Below are 20,285 nucleotides of genomic sequence, written 5' to 3'. Positions count from 1 at the left end.
GAAAATTTCCTAGAACCCCCAGTCGTGATATATTTAGTTTAAACATCCCTTGTGGCAGCAATAGGAGGTAACAGGTACTCCTTTATGGAGAGATCTGGGGTCAGTAAGACTCCAGATCCCTCCTCTGCCCTTAAAAGCATTTGATCACACCAAGACCAGGTGATCAAATGCTTTCCATTTTTAAAAATGGTGCCAGGGAAATCGGTAGTGATGTATGCTCATTGCTTCCTATATCATAGAGGCGGACAGAGTGGTTATGGTTTTGAGCCAGTTGATCAAGTGTCCCTTGGGACGGGACAGCCCACCAGGGCTTTTTTTTTTCTTGGAGAAATGGTGCAGGAACTCAATCATGCCCTCACCACACCACTGCCTAACACTGGGAGGGTCATAATGGAGCATAGTTAAATACCAGGAGTGCACTGCGTGTGGGGTTCAGGAATGCACTGCGTACAGAGTGAAGAGCACAGGAATGCATATCTCACAGGCCAGTTTACAATCCCCCTTCTAGGGCAGAGCCCTCCTCGCACTCCCAAATCCTCTCTTCCTCACCTACAGAGTATCAGAGTAGCTGCTGCAGAATAGCAGCTACAACTTACAGTAGGAGTGCAATGTTAAGTGGAGAGTACATTAGTACTAAGGGGTGATAAGAGATAACATTGGTACCAAGTTAATGAGGCATTTGGTGCTAAATAGGGGAAGGGGGAAATGTGCTAATTTCTAATTTGGGGGAGAGGGGTGACATTGAGGATCAGTAGAGGGAGAGGAGCAACATCAGGGAGAAGAGGGTGACGACAGGGAGAAGTGGGAGAAGAGGGTGACGACGGAGAGAAGTGGGAGAAGGGGACATTTTGGGATAGGTGGAAGAGGAGGGCGGACATTGGGGATTAGTGAGAGGGAGGACTTTGGGGATTAGTGGAGGGAGGGGAGGAGCACTGGGGATAAGTGGGGGGGGGCATTGAGGGATCAGTGAAGGGAGAGGAGGAACATTGGGGATAAGTGGAGAGGGGGGACATTGGGGATTAGAGGAGAAACATTGGGATAAGTGAAGGAGCAGGGGGCCTTTGGGATAAGTGAGGGTGAGGAGAGAGGGACATTGGGGATTAGTGGGGGTAGAGGAGGAACATTGGGGATAAATGGAAGAGAAGGGGACATTTTTTAGATAAGTGAGGGGGGGGGCATTAGGAATAAGTGGTGGGTAGAGTTGGGACATTGGTGATTAGTGGGAGAAGGTGGAGATTTTGGATAAGTGGAGGAGAGAAGGGTGACATTGGGGATAAGTGGGAGAGGAGGGCGACATTGCGGATAAGTGGGAGAAGATTGCAACATTGGGAATAAGTGGAAGAAGAGGGCGACATTGCGGATAAGTGGGAGAAGACAATGCAAGTGTATAATCCAAACGCACACGTTCCTGCATTAAAAATGGCTGTGTGTATAAGTGGGTGCTGCAGTGACCGTCGGCTGGAACCGAACAAAATCAGCAAGGAAAAAATGTCACCAGCACACCGAGGATCACCAATATGGGTCCAAAGGTTTTAATAAACCATCACATAGTTACCGCTAGGCAACGTTTCGGAGTCTCGCAGGACCCCTTCATCAGGCATGTGGTCACATGCCTGATGAAGGGGTCCTGCGAGACTCCGAAACGTTGCCTTGCTGTAACTATGTGATGGTTTATTAAAACCTTTGGACCCATATTGGTGATCCTCGGTGTGCAAGTGGGATAAGTGGGCGACATTGGGGATAAGTGGGCGACATTGGGGATAAGTGGGCGAAGAGGGCGCCATTGGGGATAAGTGGGCGCCATTGGGGATAAGTGGGAGAAGAGGGCGACATTGGGGATAAGTGGGAGAAGTGGGCGCCATTGGGGATAAGTGGGAGAAGTGGGCGCCATTGGGGATAAGTGGGAGAAGTGGGCGCCATTGGGGAGAAGTGGGCGCCATTGGGGAGAAGTGGGCGCCATTGGGGAGAAGTGGGCGCCATTGGGGAGAAGTGGGAGAAGAGGGCGCCATTGGGCATAAGTGGGAGAAGAGGGCGCCACTGGGGAGAAGTGGGCGCCACTGGGGAGAAGTGGGCGCCACTGGGGAGAAGTGGGCGCCACTGGGGAGAAGTGGGCGCCACTGGGGAGAAGTGGGCGCCACTGGGGATGTGTGGGCGCCACTGGGGATGTGTGGGCGAAGAGGGCGCCACTGGGGATGTGTGGGCGAAGAGGGCGCCACTGGGGATGTGTGGGCGAAGAGGGCGCCACTGGGGATGTGTGGGCGAAGAGGGCGCCACTGGGGATGTGTGGGCGAAGAGGGCGGACATTGGGGATGTGTGGGCGAAGAGGGCGGACATTGGGGATGTGTGGGCGAAGAGGGCGGACATTGGGGATGTGTGGGAGAGGAGGAACATTTTTAGATAGGTTGGAGGGGGGGGAGGGGGGTGAATTGGGGGATCAGTGAAGGGAGAGGAAGAACATTGGGCATTTGAGGAGGGAAAGGAGAAGCATTGGGGATAAGTGGAGGAGCAGGGGACATTTGGGATACGTGGGGAGAGGGGGACATGGGAGATTAGTGGGGGTAGAGGAGGAACATTGGGGATAAGTGGAAGAGGGGGGGACATTTTAGATAAGTGGGGGGGGGCATTAGGAATAAGTGGTGGGTAGAGGGGGGACATTGGGGATAAGTGGGAGAGGAGGGTGGATATTGAGGATAAGTGGGAGAGGAAGGAGTACATTGGGGATTAGTGGAGAGAGGGGAGGAACATTTTAGATAGGTGGGGGACATTGGGGGATCAGTGTAGGGAGAGGAGGAACATTGGGGATATGTGGAGGAGATGGGGACATTTTAGATGGGGGGGGGGCGCATTGGGGATTAGTGGAGAGAGAGGAAGAACAGTGGGGATTAGTAGAGGGAGAGGAGGAACATTGAGGAGAAGTGGTAGAAGAGGGCGACATTGGGGTTTAGTGGGGGGGAGGGGGAGATTTTGGATAAGTGGAGGGGAGAAGGGGGCATTGGGGATACGTGGGAGAGGAGGGTGGACGTTGGGGATTAGTGGGGGGGGGGCAGAGGGAGGACATTGGGGATTAGTGGAGGGAGGGGAGGAACATTTTTAGATGGGGGGGGGGGGGGGACGACATTGGGGGATCAGTGAAGGGAGAGGAGGAACATTGGGGATAAGTGGAGGAGCAGGGGACATTTCGGATACGTAGGGGTGGGGAGAGGGGGACATTGGAGATTAGTGGGGGGTAGAGGAGGAACATTGGGGATAAGTGGAAGAGAGGGGGACATTTTAGATAAGGGGGGGGGGCATTAGGAATGAGTGGTGGGGAGAGGGGGGACATTGGGGGATTAGTGGAGAGGAGGGAAATTGGGGATTAGTGGAGAGGGGGACATTTTAGATAGGTGGGGGGCATTGGGGATTAGTGGAGGGAGAGCAGGAACATTGGGGATTAGTGGAGGAGAAGGGGACATTTGGGATAAGTGGGGGTGGGGAGAGGGGGACATTGGGTATAAGTGGGAGAGGAGGGCGACATTGGGGAGAAGAGGGTGGACATTGGGGATTAGTGGGGGGAGGGGGAGATTTTGGATAAGTGGAGGGGGGGGCCCATTTGTCTGTGGTTAAAAAAAAAAAGTGATAATCAGGTCTTTTCCTGCTCTTCAACATCTTATGGCTCAGCTTCCCATATTGACCTAATTCTACTACACTCTTTACTCCTCCCTTTGCTGGATGATGTGGGCTAACTCCCTAGATTGTTGTCAGATCACTCCTCCCAATGGCTAACACTGAAGTGGAATGTATGGCATCCTCTTATTCTGGAAGCTGAACCAATTTTGGGTTAGGGCCAGTTCATACCACATGCAGTGCAGTGCTTTTTTTGCATCAAAAAAAGCATAAAAAGTAGGATATATGGGTTCCAATGGCATAGTTCACACCAGTGTAGTGTATTCCAGTGCTTCTCAGTTCCAGAAAATAAAAAGTACAACATGCTGCTTTTTCCTGCACAGAACTGTACTGGAAGCATCAAAAACACATCCAAAAAGCATCGGACCCCAACAGAACAAGCTCTCTTGCTAATATATCAGTTAATTGTCTTGAGACAAACCATTTACCACTGACAAGGGTGCTTACACTGATCAGTTTTTATGTAAAACCTTTACCCCCCCAAAAAAACTGTTGCTGTAACTGATTATAAAGTGTTAGCTGGAGTTTGGCTTCAATTTTGTTAGTATATCTAAATCTGCTAGTACATCGAACTCCTCCCAGTTTGACATGCTGTTGTCCAAAGGTGCCCCCTGTGCTCTTTTACCCAGAATGGGGGAACTCTAATACAGAAGGTGTGTTACTCGCTAGATCAGGTGAAAACGGAGAGGAAAAAATAATGCAGCCACGACACCATATGATTGGCAAGCTGCAATATATTACATTTTTGGTTTGGGGTTTAGTACCACTTTAACCTTCTTTGAAAGGAGTGAAGTTACTGCCGGTCCCTTGACAGTCTCCTCAAAATTACTCCTTAAAATACATTCTGCTACTTCTCCCGAGTATGGGGGTACCACATGTGAGAGACGTTTTGGCAGTTTAGCCAAGTACAGGACCCCAAATTCCAATAAGCTCCTTCAGGCTTTTAAAGGGCTTTACTTCCTCATTACACTTCCAGACTACCTATCATAGTTTCGGAGGCCCTGAAATGCCAGGGTAGTACCAAACCATCACCCCCGCCCCCCCCCAATGACCTCTTTTTGGAAAGTAGACACCCCAAGGAATTTGATAAGAAGCATGGTGAGTATTTTGTAGATCTCGTTTGTTGCCACAAATGTTTGGAAAAAATTTTTTATGTTTCAAAACCTTGTGAGAAAAAATGAGATCTGCAAAATACACACCATGCCTCTTTTAAATTCCTTGGGGTGTATACTTTCCAAAAAGGGGTCATTTGGGGTGGGGGGGGGGTGGGGTTTGGTGCTATCCTGGCATTTCAGGGCCTCCGAAACTGTAATAGGTAGGGAGTGAAATGAGGAAGCGCTCCTTCAGTGTTACTTATAACGCTGCCACCTCCTCTTCACGCCCTCTCTCTGTAGGGGTCCCTCAAGGTTCTATCCTTGGACCCCTTCTCTTTTCCATCTACACCTCCTCCCTTGGTCACTTGATTAACTCCCACGGCTTCAATTACCATCTCTATGCTGATGACACGCAAATCTATCTGTCTACCCCTCACCTCTTCAGTCTCCACTTGCATCACTAGCCTACTAAGTGACATATCGGCTTGGATGTCACTCCACTTCCTCAAACTCAATCTTTCCAAAACTGAGCTCTTAGTATTCCCCCCAGCCTGTGCCCCCTCCCCTAACTTCTCCATCAAGATCAATAACACAATCATCAGTCCCTCCCCTCATGCCAGGGTACTAGGTGTAATGCTAGACTCCAATCTGTCCTTCCAGTCCCAGATCCAATCGCTGACAAAATCATGTAGACTTCACCTCCGCAACATCTCCAAGATACGACCTTTCCTAACCCCGGAAACCACTAAGCAACTTATTCACTCCCTTGTCATATCACGCCTCGACTATTGTAACACCCTCCTCATTGGCCTACCTCATCGCAGGCTATCCCCACTGCAGTCCATCATGAATGCTGCTGCCAGACTCATCCACCTTACTAACCGTTCTGTATCTGCCACCCCTCTCTGCCAATCCCTCCACTGGCTCCCAGTTGCCCAACGGATAAATTCTGAACACTAACAATGACATATAAAGCCGTCCACAACACTGCCCCAAATTACATAACTGATCTTGTCTCTAAATATCACCCAAACCGTACTCTCCGCTCCTCGCAAGACCTCCTGCTCTCTAGCTCCCTTATCTCCTCCTCCCATGCTTGTCTCCAGGACTTCTCCAGGGTGTCCCCCATCCTCTGGAACGCCCTACCCCAATCTATCAGACTATCTCCTACTCTACTTACTTTTAGGCGATCACTGAAAACCTATCTCTTAAGTGAAGCCTATCCTGCCCTCTGCTAATACTGGATTCCTCTACTTTTCCAACCACTCCATCCCCCACAGTTATTACCTATTGTACCATTAACCCCTCCCTCCTAGATTGTAAGCTCCAAGGAGCAGGGCCTTCAAATCCCTCTTGTATTGAACTGTATTGTTACTGGATTGTCTCCCACTATAATGTAAAGCGCTGAGCAAACCATTGGCGCTATATAAATCCTATATAATTAATAATACCCATGGCTTGTGTGAGAAATATATCATTTAAATTTACAACTTTGTGTAAAAAAAAAAAAAAAAAGTTTGTCACATTCCAGAAACTTGTGGGAAAAAAAATAAATCTTCCATGGACTCAATATGCCTCTCAGCAGGTAGTTTAGGGTGTCTACTTTCCAAAAAGGGTTCATTTGGGGTTTTTTGTACTATCCTGGTATTTTAGCACCTAAAGAAATGTGATAAGCAGTCAAAGTAAAAGCTGTGTAAATTCCATTATCTATACCCTAGATTGTAGACGCTATAACGTTCACATAAAGCAATCAATATACACTTATTGGGATCTTTTTAACCAAAAACATGTAGCAAAATACATTTTGTCCTAAATTTATTGCAAATTTTAATTTTTTTTGGATATTTTTATGACCGAAATGAGAAAATGTTTTTTTTTTTAAACTTTTTTTTCTTTAAAACTTTTTTTTGTTTATAGCGCCAAAAATAAAAAGTGCACAGGTAATCAAATACTACCGAAAGAAAGCTCTATTTGTGTGAAATAAAGGACATAAATTTTATTTCTGTACCATATTGCATGACCGCGCAATTGTTAAATTAGTGCAGCATTGTATCGCAAAAAAAAGGCGTAAATTGTAATATCTATACCATAGTTTGTAGACACTATAACATTCACACAAAGCAATCAATATACACTTATAGGATGTTTTTTACCAAAGACATGTAGCAAAATACATTTTGGCCTAAATTTATAACTTTGAGTTTAATATTTTTTTTTTTATAGCTGAAAGTAAAAAATATAGTTTTTCTTCAAAAATTTGTCTTTTTTTTGTTTATAGCGTGGTATTTAATCACCTCCTAGGTTTTTTATTTTTTCAAAAACCACAGAAAATTTTCAAAACAGTTTTTTCTTAGTTTTTGTTATAAAATTTAGTAAATAAGTGGAAGTGATTTTTCTCCTTCACTGGTGTGCGCTAATGAGGCGGCACTGACTGGCGGGCACTGATGTGGCACTGATGTGGCACGGATGAGCACTGGCAGGTGGCACGGATGAGCACTGGCAGGTGGCACTGATGGACACTAACAGGTGGCGCTGCTGGGGCTACACAGATCATCAGGGCACACTGATCTTCAGTGCTCTGATGATCTGTGTACATGTTCCCTCCGAGGAATGCTGATTACCGGCTCTCCTCTCCTCTATCAGACTGACAGCTCTTGGGGAGAGAAATGCCGATAACCAGCATTTCCCTGTTTACATGTGATCAGCTGTGATTGGACACAGCTGATCACATGACCGAGCCGACATCTTCGGCTCTTTCCGTTGATCGGTGATCCGCTGTATCCAAGGGACACAGCGCACCGCCGATTGCCACGCTGCACGCTCCCAGAGCCGCGCATGCGCGGTTAGAATGGGAGGGCGTCATATGACGTCCTCTCAGAATGAGAGAACCGCCTTGCGTCCGTCATTTTGCTATATGTCGGACTGGAGGTGGTTAAGATGTACTTGCAGATTTAGATGGACTTGACTATCAAATTAAAGCAGAACTCCAAGTAACTTTATAAAGTGCTACAGCAACATTTGATTTTTTTCTTTTTTGGATAAAGGTTTTACAAAATTGAATAAAAGCGGACCATTGTAAGCACCCTGTCAGTGTTAACCATCTGACACATTTCCTGGACAGCTTGGTCTGTTAAATTACAGAAATACTGGAAAGATAAATTAGTGCAACCACAACGTTTAAGGACTGGTAAGCTGCAGTATAATACATTTTGGGTTTAATGCCCAAATTATGAAACTGCAATATATTACATGTTTATTATCACTTTAGGGTAACTCCACTTCCATGGCAAACAAAATGTAGCAAATAAAACAAAATAATATAGCATATACAATTGTTACACAAGTCATACTGTAATTGAATGTTATTAAACATTACCTTTTTCAATCTGCAATGCCTTAATTTTCTGTAAAATGCATTGCAATATGACAATCTGAAGGCATGCTGTACACAGATGGTATACAGAATACTCCCCTTAAATGTAATTTTCTGCTTGTGTGATTGGCTTTCTGATTTTCCAAGACATTTAGCAGGAAGATGAAAGTCAGATTTTGGGCATCCCCTGCAACAAAAATGTAATTTCTGGAGAGATGCTCCCAAAGGGAATTCACATCTAAAGGGATGCAGACCCTGCCACTTTCCTGCTGATTGATAGTTATAAAATCACTCACATTTTCATTCACTTTGCACACAGACAAACCGCTTTTTCTCAGAAGAACAAAAGATAGGAATCTGCAAACAAAGTTTGTTAAAATCCCTGCAATGCACATAGATCACTCAGATGGGAATGATGAGTTACTCTTTACCTTTTCAAAGTTCACAACACAGGTTTAGCTTTTCCTCCTATTAAAACAATCTTGGCAGGCTGCCAGCCTTCCAGTGTGAAAAAAACATGTTTTGGATAGAGTGGAGAGGGATTAGAACACCTTGTCAGGTGTTTTTTTTTTTTTTTTTTTTTGCTTTGCTTTCTGTGTCCCCATTAGGGAGATTCTCACTTTCTATTTGTCCTGTTTACCATTATCATTGAAAGTGAAATGAAAAGAAAATCCCAAATTTTGGATCATCACCAGAAAAGTAATAGAGGGGACATCTTACGATGGGGACACTAGTTATGGCTATGGGACAGGAAGTGAAGGGAAATCTTCGCAATGGGACACAGATCATGGGGAAAAAAACCTGACAGGGGTTATAACCCTTCTTTACTCTTTCCAAAATGGGGAAAAAAGAGTATTGCCTGCAGTTCTATTTTAACCCTTTTTCTGCGGGGCATTCTACACACGATCCAGTGGCTGCAGCCACCGGGATTATGTATAAATCTGACAAGCTGACTCCTGCCTTTCAGGTGAAAGTCAGGTGGTTGCGTGCCATTTGATTGCTTCCACACACCCCCAGTAGTGGACTCCCCATGTATCCCGGGCTTTGGTTGCCCATCTGTGGGCCTGGGGCTGACATGGCCGGTACCTGTGCTGTGACAGAGAAACCAACATGTATGACATCACTTCCAGGTCATCCCTGTCACTTTCCCCAGCTAGAATAGCTGGGAAGGAATGTATTGCAATGCGAGGCCCACCCCACCCCCACGCACTTACGAACATAAACGTACGCATTGGGGGCGCCTACGCATGAAAATGTTGATTGCAATACATGTTACATATTGCCACTCACGCCGGAGTGAGAGCAATAATTCTAGCACAAGACCTCCTCCGTAACACTAAACTGATGACCTATAAGGGGCTTTTGAAGTGCCGCCTATAGAAAATATAGGGTACTGAAGTTTATCGCAATTTTTCACGGGCGCACGCAAATTTAGGGTTTGACATGTTTGGTATCTATTTACTTGGTGCAACCTCATCTTTTATATTTTACTAAAAATGTGGGTAATTTATTGTGTTTCCCCTAAAATTCATTTTATTGTATTTTTTACTGAAATTTTGTGGTAATATCGTGTGACGTAAAGAATGGAACTACCACTATTTTATTTTATTCTCTAGGATGTCTGCTTTCAGAAAATATGAAATGTTTGGGGGTTTTGTGTAATCTTCAGGACTAAAATAATTTTTTAATCATGTGCAAAAAATAAACACAGCTCTGGCAGCGAAAGGGTAAATTCTTTTTTTTTTTTTAACTGTATTTTTTATATAAGTTCTAAAAGATGTAAAGGCTTTTAAACTGTCAGACAATTTTGGATATCCGTTTTTTGCCTTTTCAAGGGTGCACACAAAACAAACAAAAAAAAAAAAACTTACAAGGGCTTACTTGTTAAGGTTTACATACATTTTTAATAGTGTGTTTGTGTATCCTATAACAGAGTTCCAGAATACTATGTGGTCATGTTATACATTTAGCTGTGATAGTTTTCGTTGTGAATGGGAGCTCTAATACCCCTTTTATTTCTAGATTAAATATCATGAAGAGTTTGAGAAGAGCCGGATGGGCAGTGTTTCCATTGATGCAGGAGATGAACGTAGAGGTTCTGAAGATAGTACCAATTATCGTCGAACTCCTTCAGAGAGCATGCCCCCACATCAACCCCCAGCCAGTAGCTCAGGTAATAGAGCAAAAATTTAAACATTTGTGCTTTTTGTAGAGCATCCAATCAAATTTAAAAGACATGTTGTATTTATATTTTTTCAAAATGCATCTGTTTTCAGACTATGGACATTTTAAAGTTTTTACATGTCTTTATCGTTCATTAAGGGACATTGAATGCATTTATTCTGATATATACTAAAGCCTACAATAGGATTTGAACACTGGCAAACAAAAAAGCTGTTGCCAACCCTGTTTAAACCCTACCACTTCCACCATGCTAGTTTTTTGGCTGACGTTCAAGGAAGATGGAGGTCTTATTTATCAAGTTTTTTTTTTTTTTTTTTTGTTTCCATTTCTCATAGGAGGGGTGTGGAGGCCTAATCCACTCTGGTACCTCCTGCATAAGAGTATTTGGGTTCAAAATACTATCTAATAGCTGAGGGATGTAAATATGTCTATATTTTGGCTGTACTGTTTGTATTTCATGAGTTATGAAATATGCTGAAGTTTTAGTGTCTTGGCTGCTAAACATTCTAGCAGAAATGTGGATTGGCTACTCCCTTCAGTTGAGCTATTTACAACCGGATATCTGTTAATTCTCTGTATTGCTGAAGCTTGGAGGGTGAAAGTTTTTTTATTGGGGTTTCCAGGCTGAAATTGTGGATTGAGTAATGGAGAGGTCTGTGTGGTCGATCAATGGATTGAAAACAAGGTCCTGGCATCAGTTAACAGTTTGTGTATTGTATAAACTGAAGGACAGTGGGGAAGGAAGATATGCCTATACCTTCCTAGAAAATGACATAGTAGACATGTGGCGTGAACAAAATGGCTTCTACATACACAGCTATTCGTGTGCCCAGCACTCATGACAATTACAGGAATGCCCATGTGAAAGGAGCCTTAGGCTACAAAATGAGCAAAATAGATCTAGAATTCTCAGCTTCGCTAAAGAAACCTCCTAGGATACTAGCAAAAACATAGGTATGACAGTTGGGGGTGGAGTTAGCCTTTCAGCGCTTTTTCTGTTTGCCCATGTTTTTCTGTTTGTGTCCATGCATTAAATAAATTATATTTTTGCTCTTGGGCTTAACATCTGCCTTGTGTTTATCACTTGCCTTAAAAAGATGTCTAACGAATACTGTTCCTATTTTGTCTTTTTTGTATCTGTGTGCAGCATATCAACCTCAACGACAGCAGCAACAGCAGCAGCCTAAATACGGTTACCAGGAGCCAGTGACTCCAGTCACTACCCAGCACTCGGCCCCTGCAGGTGCAGGTGGAGTAAGTACCATTTGCTAAAGAGTTTTTGAAGTGTGCCAGTTGGTTAATTGAAAATTATACATTTTCAGTGATAATGTTTTAGCACTTTAGAATCAATGGTTCTTTAAGGAACTTGGTTTAATACATGAACTAGTGGGTTTTTGTCAAGACCTGCAGGAGTATGATGCAAGAAAAAGCAACCTATAGAGCTAGCACTTCCTAGTGGCTAACCTCCATCTCTCCTAGAGCTCCATTTTATTTTGGTGTCCATGGAAGTAGAACAGAGTGTATTTCTCAGAGTTGTGCGTTTTTTTTTTTTCTGGATGTTTTATCTTGTTGAATTTCAGTCGAAAGCTGACTGGAAGACCAGCTGTATTTCCCTAGGTCCTTGTGGTCTATCTAGTTAAGGCACTAATCGAATGTAGATCTTTGATGGCATAAATCAAGATCCAAAGCTATATCCCAGCATAAAACACAGCAGTGGCAAGTGCCAGTTGCTTGTCACAGTATTTCTTTTAACCACTTGCACTTCTGAGGATTTACCCCCCTTAATGACCAGGCCTTTTTTTTGCTGTTTGGCGCTGCACTAATTCAACTGATAATTGCGCGGCCATGCAATGCTGTACCCAAACGAAATTTACGTCCTTTTTTTCAAACAAATAGAGCTTTCTTTTGGTGGTATTTTATCACCTGTGCGCTTTTTATTTTTTGCGCTATAAACAAAAAAAAAAACGAAACTTTTTTAAAAAAACAATATTTTCTACTTTCAGCTATAAAAAATATATTGTAAACTCAAAGTTAGTCATAAATTTAAGCCAAAATGTATTCTGCTACATGTTTTTGGCAAAAAAAAAAATCCCAATAAGTGTATATTGATTGCTTTGTGTGAAAGTTATAGCGTCTACAAACTATGGTATAGATACTGCAATTTATGCCTTTTTTTGCTATACAGCGCTGCACTAGTTTAACTGACAATTCCGTGGTCATGCTGTACATAAATGAAATTTACGTCCTTTTTTTCACACAAATAGAGCTTTCTTTTGGTGATATTTGATCACCTGTGCGCTTTTTATTTTTTGCGCTATAAACAAAAAAAAAACACAAATTCCGAAAAAAAACTGTATATTTTACTTTTGGCTATAAAAAAAATATTGTAAACTCCGTCATAAATTTAGGCCAAAATGTATTCTGCTACATGTCTTTGGTAAAAAAATCCCAATAAGTGTATATTGATTGCTTTGTGTGAAATTTATAGGGTCTACAAACTATGGTATAGATACTGTAATTTATGCCATTTTTTGCTATACATTTTGGCCACTAAATTTATAGGTACCTAGTGCGACTCATGGGAAAAAGAGCGCCTGGCTGTCAGGGTCTGCTTGCTGTGCTGTGCACAGCCATCCAAAGCAGTGTGATTACAGTGAAGCACACAGACATAGCTTATAGTGAAACCGCACACAGTTAACCCTTTGATTGCCCCTCATGTTAACCCCGCCCTGCCCAGTGCCATTAGTACAGTGTTATTGCTTTTTTTTTTATAGCGCAAAAAATAAAAAATCTCACAGGTAATCAAATACCACTGAAAGAAAGCTCAATTCATGGGGGAAAAAAGGACAGCAATTTCATTTGGATGCAACATTGCATGACCGCGCAATTGTCAGTTAAAATAATGCAGTGCCGTAATGCAAAAAATGGCCTGGTCAGGAAGGGGGGTAAATCCTCAGGAGGGCAAGTGGTTAATGTAAATAATTTTAAAACGTTTTGAGTAGGGAGGCATGGCTGTTTTAAAGGAAGCCTGTCCGGATAGAAGTGTGAGGTGTAATTGCAGAACTCCTAATTCAAAATTCCCTTATGTTGACAGACACAGCTCTCTTCTATTTTTGACCATTGGGTTTATAGCGCCACCTACAGGAGTGGGGCACTAGGCAGAAAAAGAATTAACACCACCTATGGGCAGTCCTAGCTGGTATAAACCCCCTTTCTGCTATAGGCAATCCAGTTCTTTCTGCCTAGTGTAGGAGTAAGGACCTAGTTCTTTGCTGGGACCTTTTAGTTCCTAGCTCCCCCCCCCCCCTTTTTTTTTCTTCCCCTTTTTGTTTCTGGGATTTTTTTCCTGTGGAGATCTTCAATCAACAGCTTGGCTGCGAGACGGGCTAGATGATCTAGATCCAGTGGTCACCACAGTCTGGCAAAGAGTTTGTGCAAAGACATTTTACTTAAGTGCTAGGTCGACCGCAACAAAGCTCCATCTGGGAGCAAAGCCGCCAGCGAGTTAAACGTCTCAGGGGAACACACATGACCGGGCACCTTCAGTCTATCAGTGTTACCCTGGCCAACAGACCGAACCAATATTTACCCCCCCGCTAGTTCTGCGGAGAGGTGGTTCCATCTTGGTAGTGTTATCCACAACCGTAAGAAGATGACCAGCAGTCCGAATTGCTTTATTAGAGATGGCTCGTGGCAATTTCCCTGTGGTCTGAAGTCCCTCCATGCTGTGTGCTGTAGTAGCTGGGACCTGGACTTTGGTAGCCGGCAAGTGGCAGCCATTTTTCTGGAGGTCTGTGGCGGCACTCTGGATCAACTGGCACGCTGATGAGCAAAAACAGCCTGGCTACCTTAAATTTATCCAGAGTAATTGCAACCTGCGGTGGTGGGCTTTGTACTGCAACGTGGCCAATATGAAGTAATGGATAGCCAACCCCCCGCTTCAAGGTTGACTACTGCAGCCATAATACCGATAGAAGAATCTCTTTCGCTAAGGATTCTGCGGAGACTCGGGTGCCTGTACCTTACGAATTGGGCAGTACAGGTGTCTGTTGTCTCGTACATGTTGGATGACCTTATTCCTGAGACCTCATGCACGGTCCTTACTGTTCATTGACCGAAGACCGCAATCAAGAACTTCTCAGCAATGCGGGTTTGGTCTCACCCGTTTCCATGGTGGGAGGGTCTTCTTTGCTGGTTCGCCTTCCATAGGCCATTTGGTAGGCCTTCCTCATCTGCATCAACTTTACCTACGAGCTGAATGTGTCTGGCTTCACACTTAGATTTTTTTTTTCTGGTATCCTCTGAAGAAATTCTTCCTGTCCATTCTTCACTTCCCCTTGTCTTACCTGCAAGCTGTGTGGGGCGGGGTGGGATTTGCCACTCAAGGGAGTGCTTGTCCTGATACTGGAGAAAAAGCAGTTTTGTAACTTTTTTGTTTTGAACTCTGCTGGAGTTTGGATGGGGTTTGCTTTTCAGAGAGTTTGCTTTGCCCCAGCTAAATGGTGGGGGTATCTAGGTCTGCTCTACGACTCACGCAGCTAGAAAGTGTTTCTTCTGATGGACTATCTCTAGAAGCTTCAGTCTGCAGTTCTGCTGATACTGTCCGGCAGATGGTCCTCTGTGGTCTTGCATGAAGGTCCTGGGCCCTAGGGTGCTCGCCTCCAAGGTGGTTCCATATGCATCCTTCCACGAGACAGTTCTGCAGAGCAGAATCCTGGGCCGGGGACCTATCTCCCGCTCTCCTGGTCAACCAGATTTGTTAGGGTCCCTCTCCTTTGGTGGCTTTGGTCTTCACCCCTATATCCTGGAAAGTGCTCCTTCTCACCCCCGCCCCCCCAAATTGGACAGTGGGCACAACAGACGTTGGCCTGTCTGGCTGGGGAGGGGTCCTGGGGTCGAGATCGGCTCAGGGTCATTGGATGCCGGAGCAGGATTAGCTTCCCAATTTATGTCCTGGAACTACAAGTGATCAGGCTGTCTCTGGATCACCAGATGGATCTTCCCTGAGGGCAACCAGCCAGGATCCAATCAGGCACCGCCGTTTTGCTGGCCTATGTCCACTTCAGGGCGATATGAGGAGTATGGAAGTGGCGCTGGAGGTCTCACACTTCCTTCGATGGGTGGACCTTCCCATACTAGCTTCTCCGCCATGTACTTTCCAGGCATTAGAAACTGGCCGGCGAATTTCCTCAGTCATCAGTTCTGTACCTTCTGGTGCCTCAACTCAGCCAGAAGAGGTGCCAAGGTTCGTGGCGAGAGCGAGTGACCCTTGGCAGATATATTGGGAGCACTAGTGGTTCAGTATCGTTTCATTTTACACGTTTCCTCCTCTCTGTTGCTTCCTCATCAGCTGCGCAAGGTGGAGGAAGAAAGGATTCCTGTCCTTCTGGTGGTTGTCTAGTGGCTGATGCTGCCTTGCAGTAGTTGCTTCGAGAGAATTTTGTTTTGTACGGAGGATCGATCTTTCATCCTGCTTACCATCTGACTTGGACTGCCTGGCTATCGCTAGCCTTGTTCTGAGTCCGTGGATTTCTCGAGTTGGGTGATCCCGACTATGTGGAAGGTGTGCAGGGTTACCGCTTGGGAGATTTAGCATTATATCTGTAAGGTTTGTATCGCCTTGTGCAAGGCTCTGGGTGTAGATCCATGTCCCTTTTTGGTGACTCATATTTTTGGTCTTTCCAACAGGGCATTGAACAGCTTGCCTTGGGTAACGTTCTCGGACGGTTTTCGGCCGTTGCGGTCTCCTTCTGCAACCCTTGGCCCGCACACTGCTTGGTTTCATCCAACAGGTTTGCCATGTGGCACCTCCTGTGCATTCCCTGTTGCTGTTGTGAGCTTAGCACTTGGTTCTTTTCTGTCCTTCAGCCGCCTCCCTTTGTTTGGGATTCAGGGTATTCTCCTAATTATGCTGTCTGAGGATTGCTGTTTTTGGTCACCTTCATCTCCGCACGGCGTGTGTTGCAACTGGTGACCTTATCCTATATATGTTTTCCTCTTGGTCTTACACAGAGATATGGAGGTTCTCAGTTTGTGACCCTCCTCCTTTTTGAAGGGGGTGTCAGGTTTCCACCTGATGAGAACTTTGTCCTGTCTTCCCTGTGTCCTCGATCTTTGCATCCTGAGGAAGTTGCACTGCACTCCTTGGTTGTGACTTGAGCAGTTTGTGTATACCTCTCTGTGCCGGTTTCCCCTCAGGTGATCTGATTACTTTTTTTTTTTTTTTGTGATTAAAAGACCTGGCAGCCTCCTCTGTCACTATTCCTGTGGGTTTTGAAGTTCCATTCCTTACTGTTAAGGGTCATGCTCCGCCCTTCCTCGTCATGGCACAATCCTACAGAGTGATTAGTGTCCCTTGGGTGTTACACTACTGGGTTTCTGTGCCTTAGGTTTGCACGACGGCTACCTGGTTGTCTGTGCACACTTTTTCCATAGTTGTTAGGTTGCTGTATTTGCATCCTTGGGTGCTTGTATTTTCCGCATAGTTTTTGCAAGACACGGTCTAGGGTTCCTTGTTCTTCATGGGGGCTTTGTGTAGGTGGCTGGTATGCTTGCCTGGTTGCTCCATGTTTTTTCTATTTGTTTGCCCACCCCTTATTGAGGCACTGCTTTGAAATGTCCCTATGGTCCAGAATAGAAGAGAACTATGTCTGGCAATTTCTCAGACACCGCACCCACACCTCTTGCGGTTTTCAACTTCCACTGCTTTGTAACTAACTGGATTACCTGTAGCAGAGAGAGGGTTTATACCAGCTAGGACTGCACATAGGGCCGTGCTGTGTTCTTTTTCTGCCTAGTGCCCTACTGCTGTAGGTGGCGCTATAAACACAATGGTCAAGAATAGAAGAGAGCTGGTTTTAGTTTACATGTAACAAAAAATATCCCATTTTTGTACTTTCTGGAACCCTGAACTAGGACAAACATACAGCCAGGGAATTCAGAACTCATGATCTGCATACTTGTTCTGGGTCATTGACATAGGAAGTGTTAATCTCCAGAGGGTTAGTTTGAAAACCCACAAACTAGGGTTTTCATCAGAGGGTAAGCAATGGCAGCCAGCCAGTTTCTTTCATGACAGGTGTTTTAAGCAGGATTACTTATCACATTCCCCTCACATACTTATGACCATTAGAAGTGATAATCTCAAAACAGAGAGTGTGTACTTGCTGAAAAAAGTGGTCATAGAACTGGGCTCCAACCAGAAATGCTGACTTTGGTATTTCATGTATGTCTGGAAATTTAAAGATCCTATATATTTTTCCCTTGTTTACAGAAGCGCTACCGTGCTGTCTATGATTATAATGCAGCAGATGAAGATGAGGTGTCCTTCCAGGATGGTGACACAATTATCAACGTGCAGCAGATCGATGATGGGTGGATGTATGGAACTGTTGAGCGCACAGGGGACACGGGCATGCTTCCTGCCAATTATGTTGAAGCCATCTGAACAGAAGAACATGCTTCATCTTTCTCACAGAAAATCATGAATCATTCCAGTGCATTCCTCTCCCGGCCATGGGAAGGATGGGCTCCAATTCTCTTTATAGCATTCTCTCTTGAAGGCCTCTCTGCTGTCCTTTGCTGGCAGGCGAGAAATTACCTCTGGCTTGATCTTTTAGACACTGGAGGGACCACATTGGGCAGAGGTCTCCCTCTTCAACACCTCCCTTCTTTTTTTCTTTTCTGTCTGACTTGTTTATGCGCTTTGCACTATTATAAAAAATACTTTTAAAGGTTAAAAGGAGCAGACCAGTCACCCGGGACATTTCCACCCCATATTTTTTGTTTTTTGTCTTCTCCATCAATTCTACTTAATCTGTGAATTTTTACCTTGAAACTGAGAAATGTCTGTCCATTTAAAATATGGCTTCCCAAATGTAAAAAGGTTTCTATATTTGTTCTTAGATAAGAACAGTTAGCACCAGGTAGCTTACATAGCTAAATTGAGATGTTCAGTCTAGAAATAATGCAATGACGTATGATGCTTGTACACCTCAAAAATCGCCTAGTATCCTTTGCCTCAGACTTTTGGCAGTGGCACATCAACTTGCAGGACTTTACATTATTTCTGCTTAGTTTACCTTAAATACTGTCACATTAGTTGTAAACCTGTTTTTAGCTCTGACTGGTTTAGAAATGGTTAAACAGGGGCTTAAGTTATGGTGCTGTTGTGGGAATCTTGTGATATCACTGATGTGGAAGGAGTCAAATCTTCATACTAGTATTCATAATCTTACACACCTGTGGATAACAGCCTTTTAAAGCAGATGCCAATAAGCACCCTCTTTTCTCTTTGAAATCCACCTTTGACAGTCTGCAACATCCACTGCTGTGATTAACCTTTCCTTTGCCAGAAATATGCCATTCAGTTTTTTTTTTATTTCCGATATTTTAAATCTATATTTAGTATAGTGGAATAATAAACAGCTTGGAAGATTTAATTATAATATCATTAGATAAAATACTTAATTTGCTTTCATTTTCTTGTTTTCTCCCAACTTGATATATTTTATAAATATGTGTGTATATATTTTTTCTTTTGTATTTTGTTAGTCCACAGTTGTATTTTGGAGGAATAAGAAAAATTAAACCTATTTCATTGTGAAATTGAACAAATGTGGAGGCGCTGCACAAAGACCATTTTGACTCTTAACATGTCTACCTTTTCCCTGGTGACAACATCCATTGCCTTTCATGTTTTGTAGTGGATAAATGACCTGCACGCTACTGTAGGTTGTCGGGTGATAGAGAGGTGCATTTTTGCCTTGTGGCACAAAGCCTAATATGATTTAGTGCTGCCTGCTACATTTTGTTTCAACAGTGTGTGTGGAAGTCACAGAAAGCTGCTGAAATATTTCTGTTGGTGAGTTTCAAGGTGCAGCTGTTTCTATGAGCATATATAGTCTTCTGGTGCCAACTTAATACACATATTTTACCAGATGCCCATTGAGCCAAAAATCTGCTGCCTTTTGCTTTATCTGCCTTATATACTCTAATTTATTCCTTCTCAGGCTTGGACAATTCATGCTCTGTTGTGGTGCATTTTGATATAATGGTGCTCTCAGACAAAAGATTGAAAGCTGAGCTTGAGAAAGGAGGCAGACTGCAACACTGAGGATCAAGCACAAGTCATTCCAGTATTCTTGATATTACACTTAAAGCACAATTACAATTGAAGTAACTGGAACACAATGTGAATACCTGTGGAGGGACAGATAATTCCACAAAATGTCTGAAAGAAATACTATGTACATTCCTTTATATGCAGTGTAACATATTTTAGAATCCGAAGTGCTTGATGGGTTTATGTGTGTGGCAATGACAAATCTGTATTTCTGAAGAGACACACAGAAACACTATACATAAAGCCTAATGACCATGGTGGAATTGCAAGCATTTTTATGCCCACTGACCGATCATGAGCACATTCTCTTCTAACTGGACCAAACTCTCTTCTGTCCTCCTCCCTCGTTCAATGCACTTTCATTCTTACTCTAGTGTGGGATTGTAGAAAGCAGACATGATGTCCCTCTGCATCCTTACAGTCTTGTGTATGTATCAATCATTCCTTAACCTACTTTTTTCATTTTATTTTTTCTAATTATTATCCCTAGCTGGAAAAGCCTTTGTACCAAATTGCTTGGGCCTATAATCATTTAAAGAAAGAAAACAATCATGCAGCTACCAAGAGAAGCTTTCTCAGTTTACTTAAATTTAAAATAAAAGTATCATTTTTAACTGTGATGTCATTTGTGTTTTCATTTGGTTTTGTGTTTTCAGCTTTCAATAAACAATATCTCCGCACACTCCCAACTATAACAATAACTACTACACCCTAAGAAAAAGCAAAAAACTTGAAACACCCTTGAAAGTAAACGTAATTGTAACTAAACTCTTCTTTGCGACATAAATAAATCTATCCCAATCTTAACATAAACTAATACATATATAACTAAATAAAATAAATGTCC

General features: G+C 43.6%; 1 protein-coding gene across 1 annotated transcript in view; it reads left to right on the top strand.

Moving 5' to 3' along the window:
- LASP1 (LIM and SH3 protein 1) overlaps window positions 1-20,052 on the top strand; it is a 152,673-nt gene extending 132,621 nt beyond the window's left edge. Inside the window, exons 5-7 of the mRNA XM_089657328.1 lie at window positions 10,153-10,303; window positions 11,462-11,568; window positions 17,588-20,052. Coding sequence (XP_089513454.1) covers window positions 10,153-10,303; window positions 11,462-11,568; window positions 17,588-17,761 — 432 coding nt within the window. The 3' untranslated portion in view covers window positions 17,762-20,052. The remainder of the gene's footprint in view (window positions 1-10,152; window positions 10,304-11,461; window positions 11,569-17,587) is intronic.
- Window positions 20,053-20,285: the final 233 nt, after the last annotated feature.

The sequence above is a fragment of the Staurois parvus genome, unplaced genomic scaffold (assembly GCF_062004578.1).
Source record: "Staurois parvus isolate SC_StPar_1 unplaced genomic scaffold, SC_StPar_1.0 ptg000983l, whole genome shotgun sequence".
NCBI classification, from domain to species: domain Eukaryota; kingdom Metazoa; phylum Chordata; class Amphibia; order Anura; family Ranidae; genus Staurois; species Staurois parvus.
The sequence above is the reverse complement of the archived record's forward strand: the minus strand, read 5'-3'. Positions and strand labels throughout refer to the sequence as shown.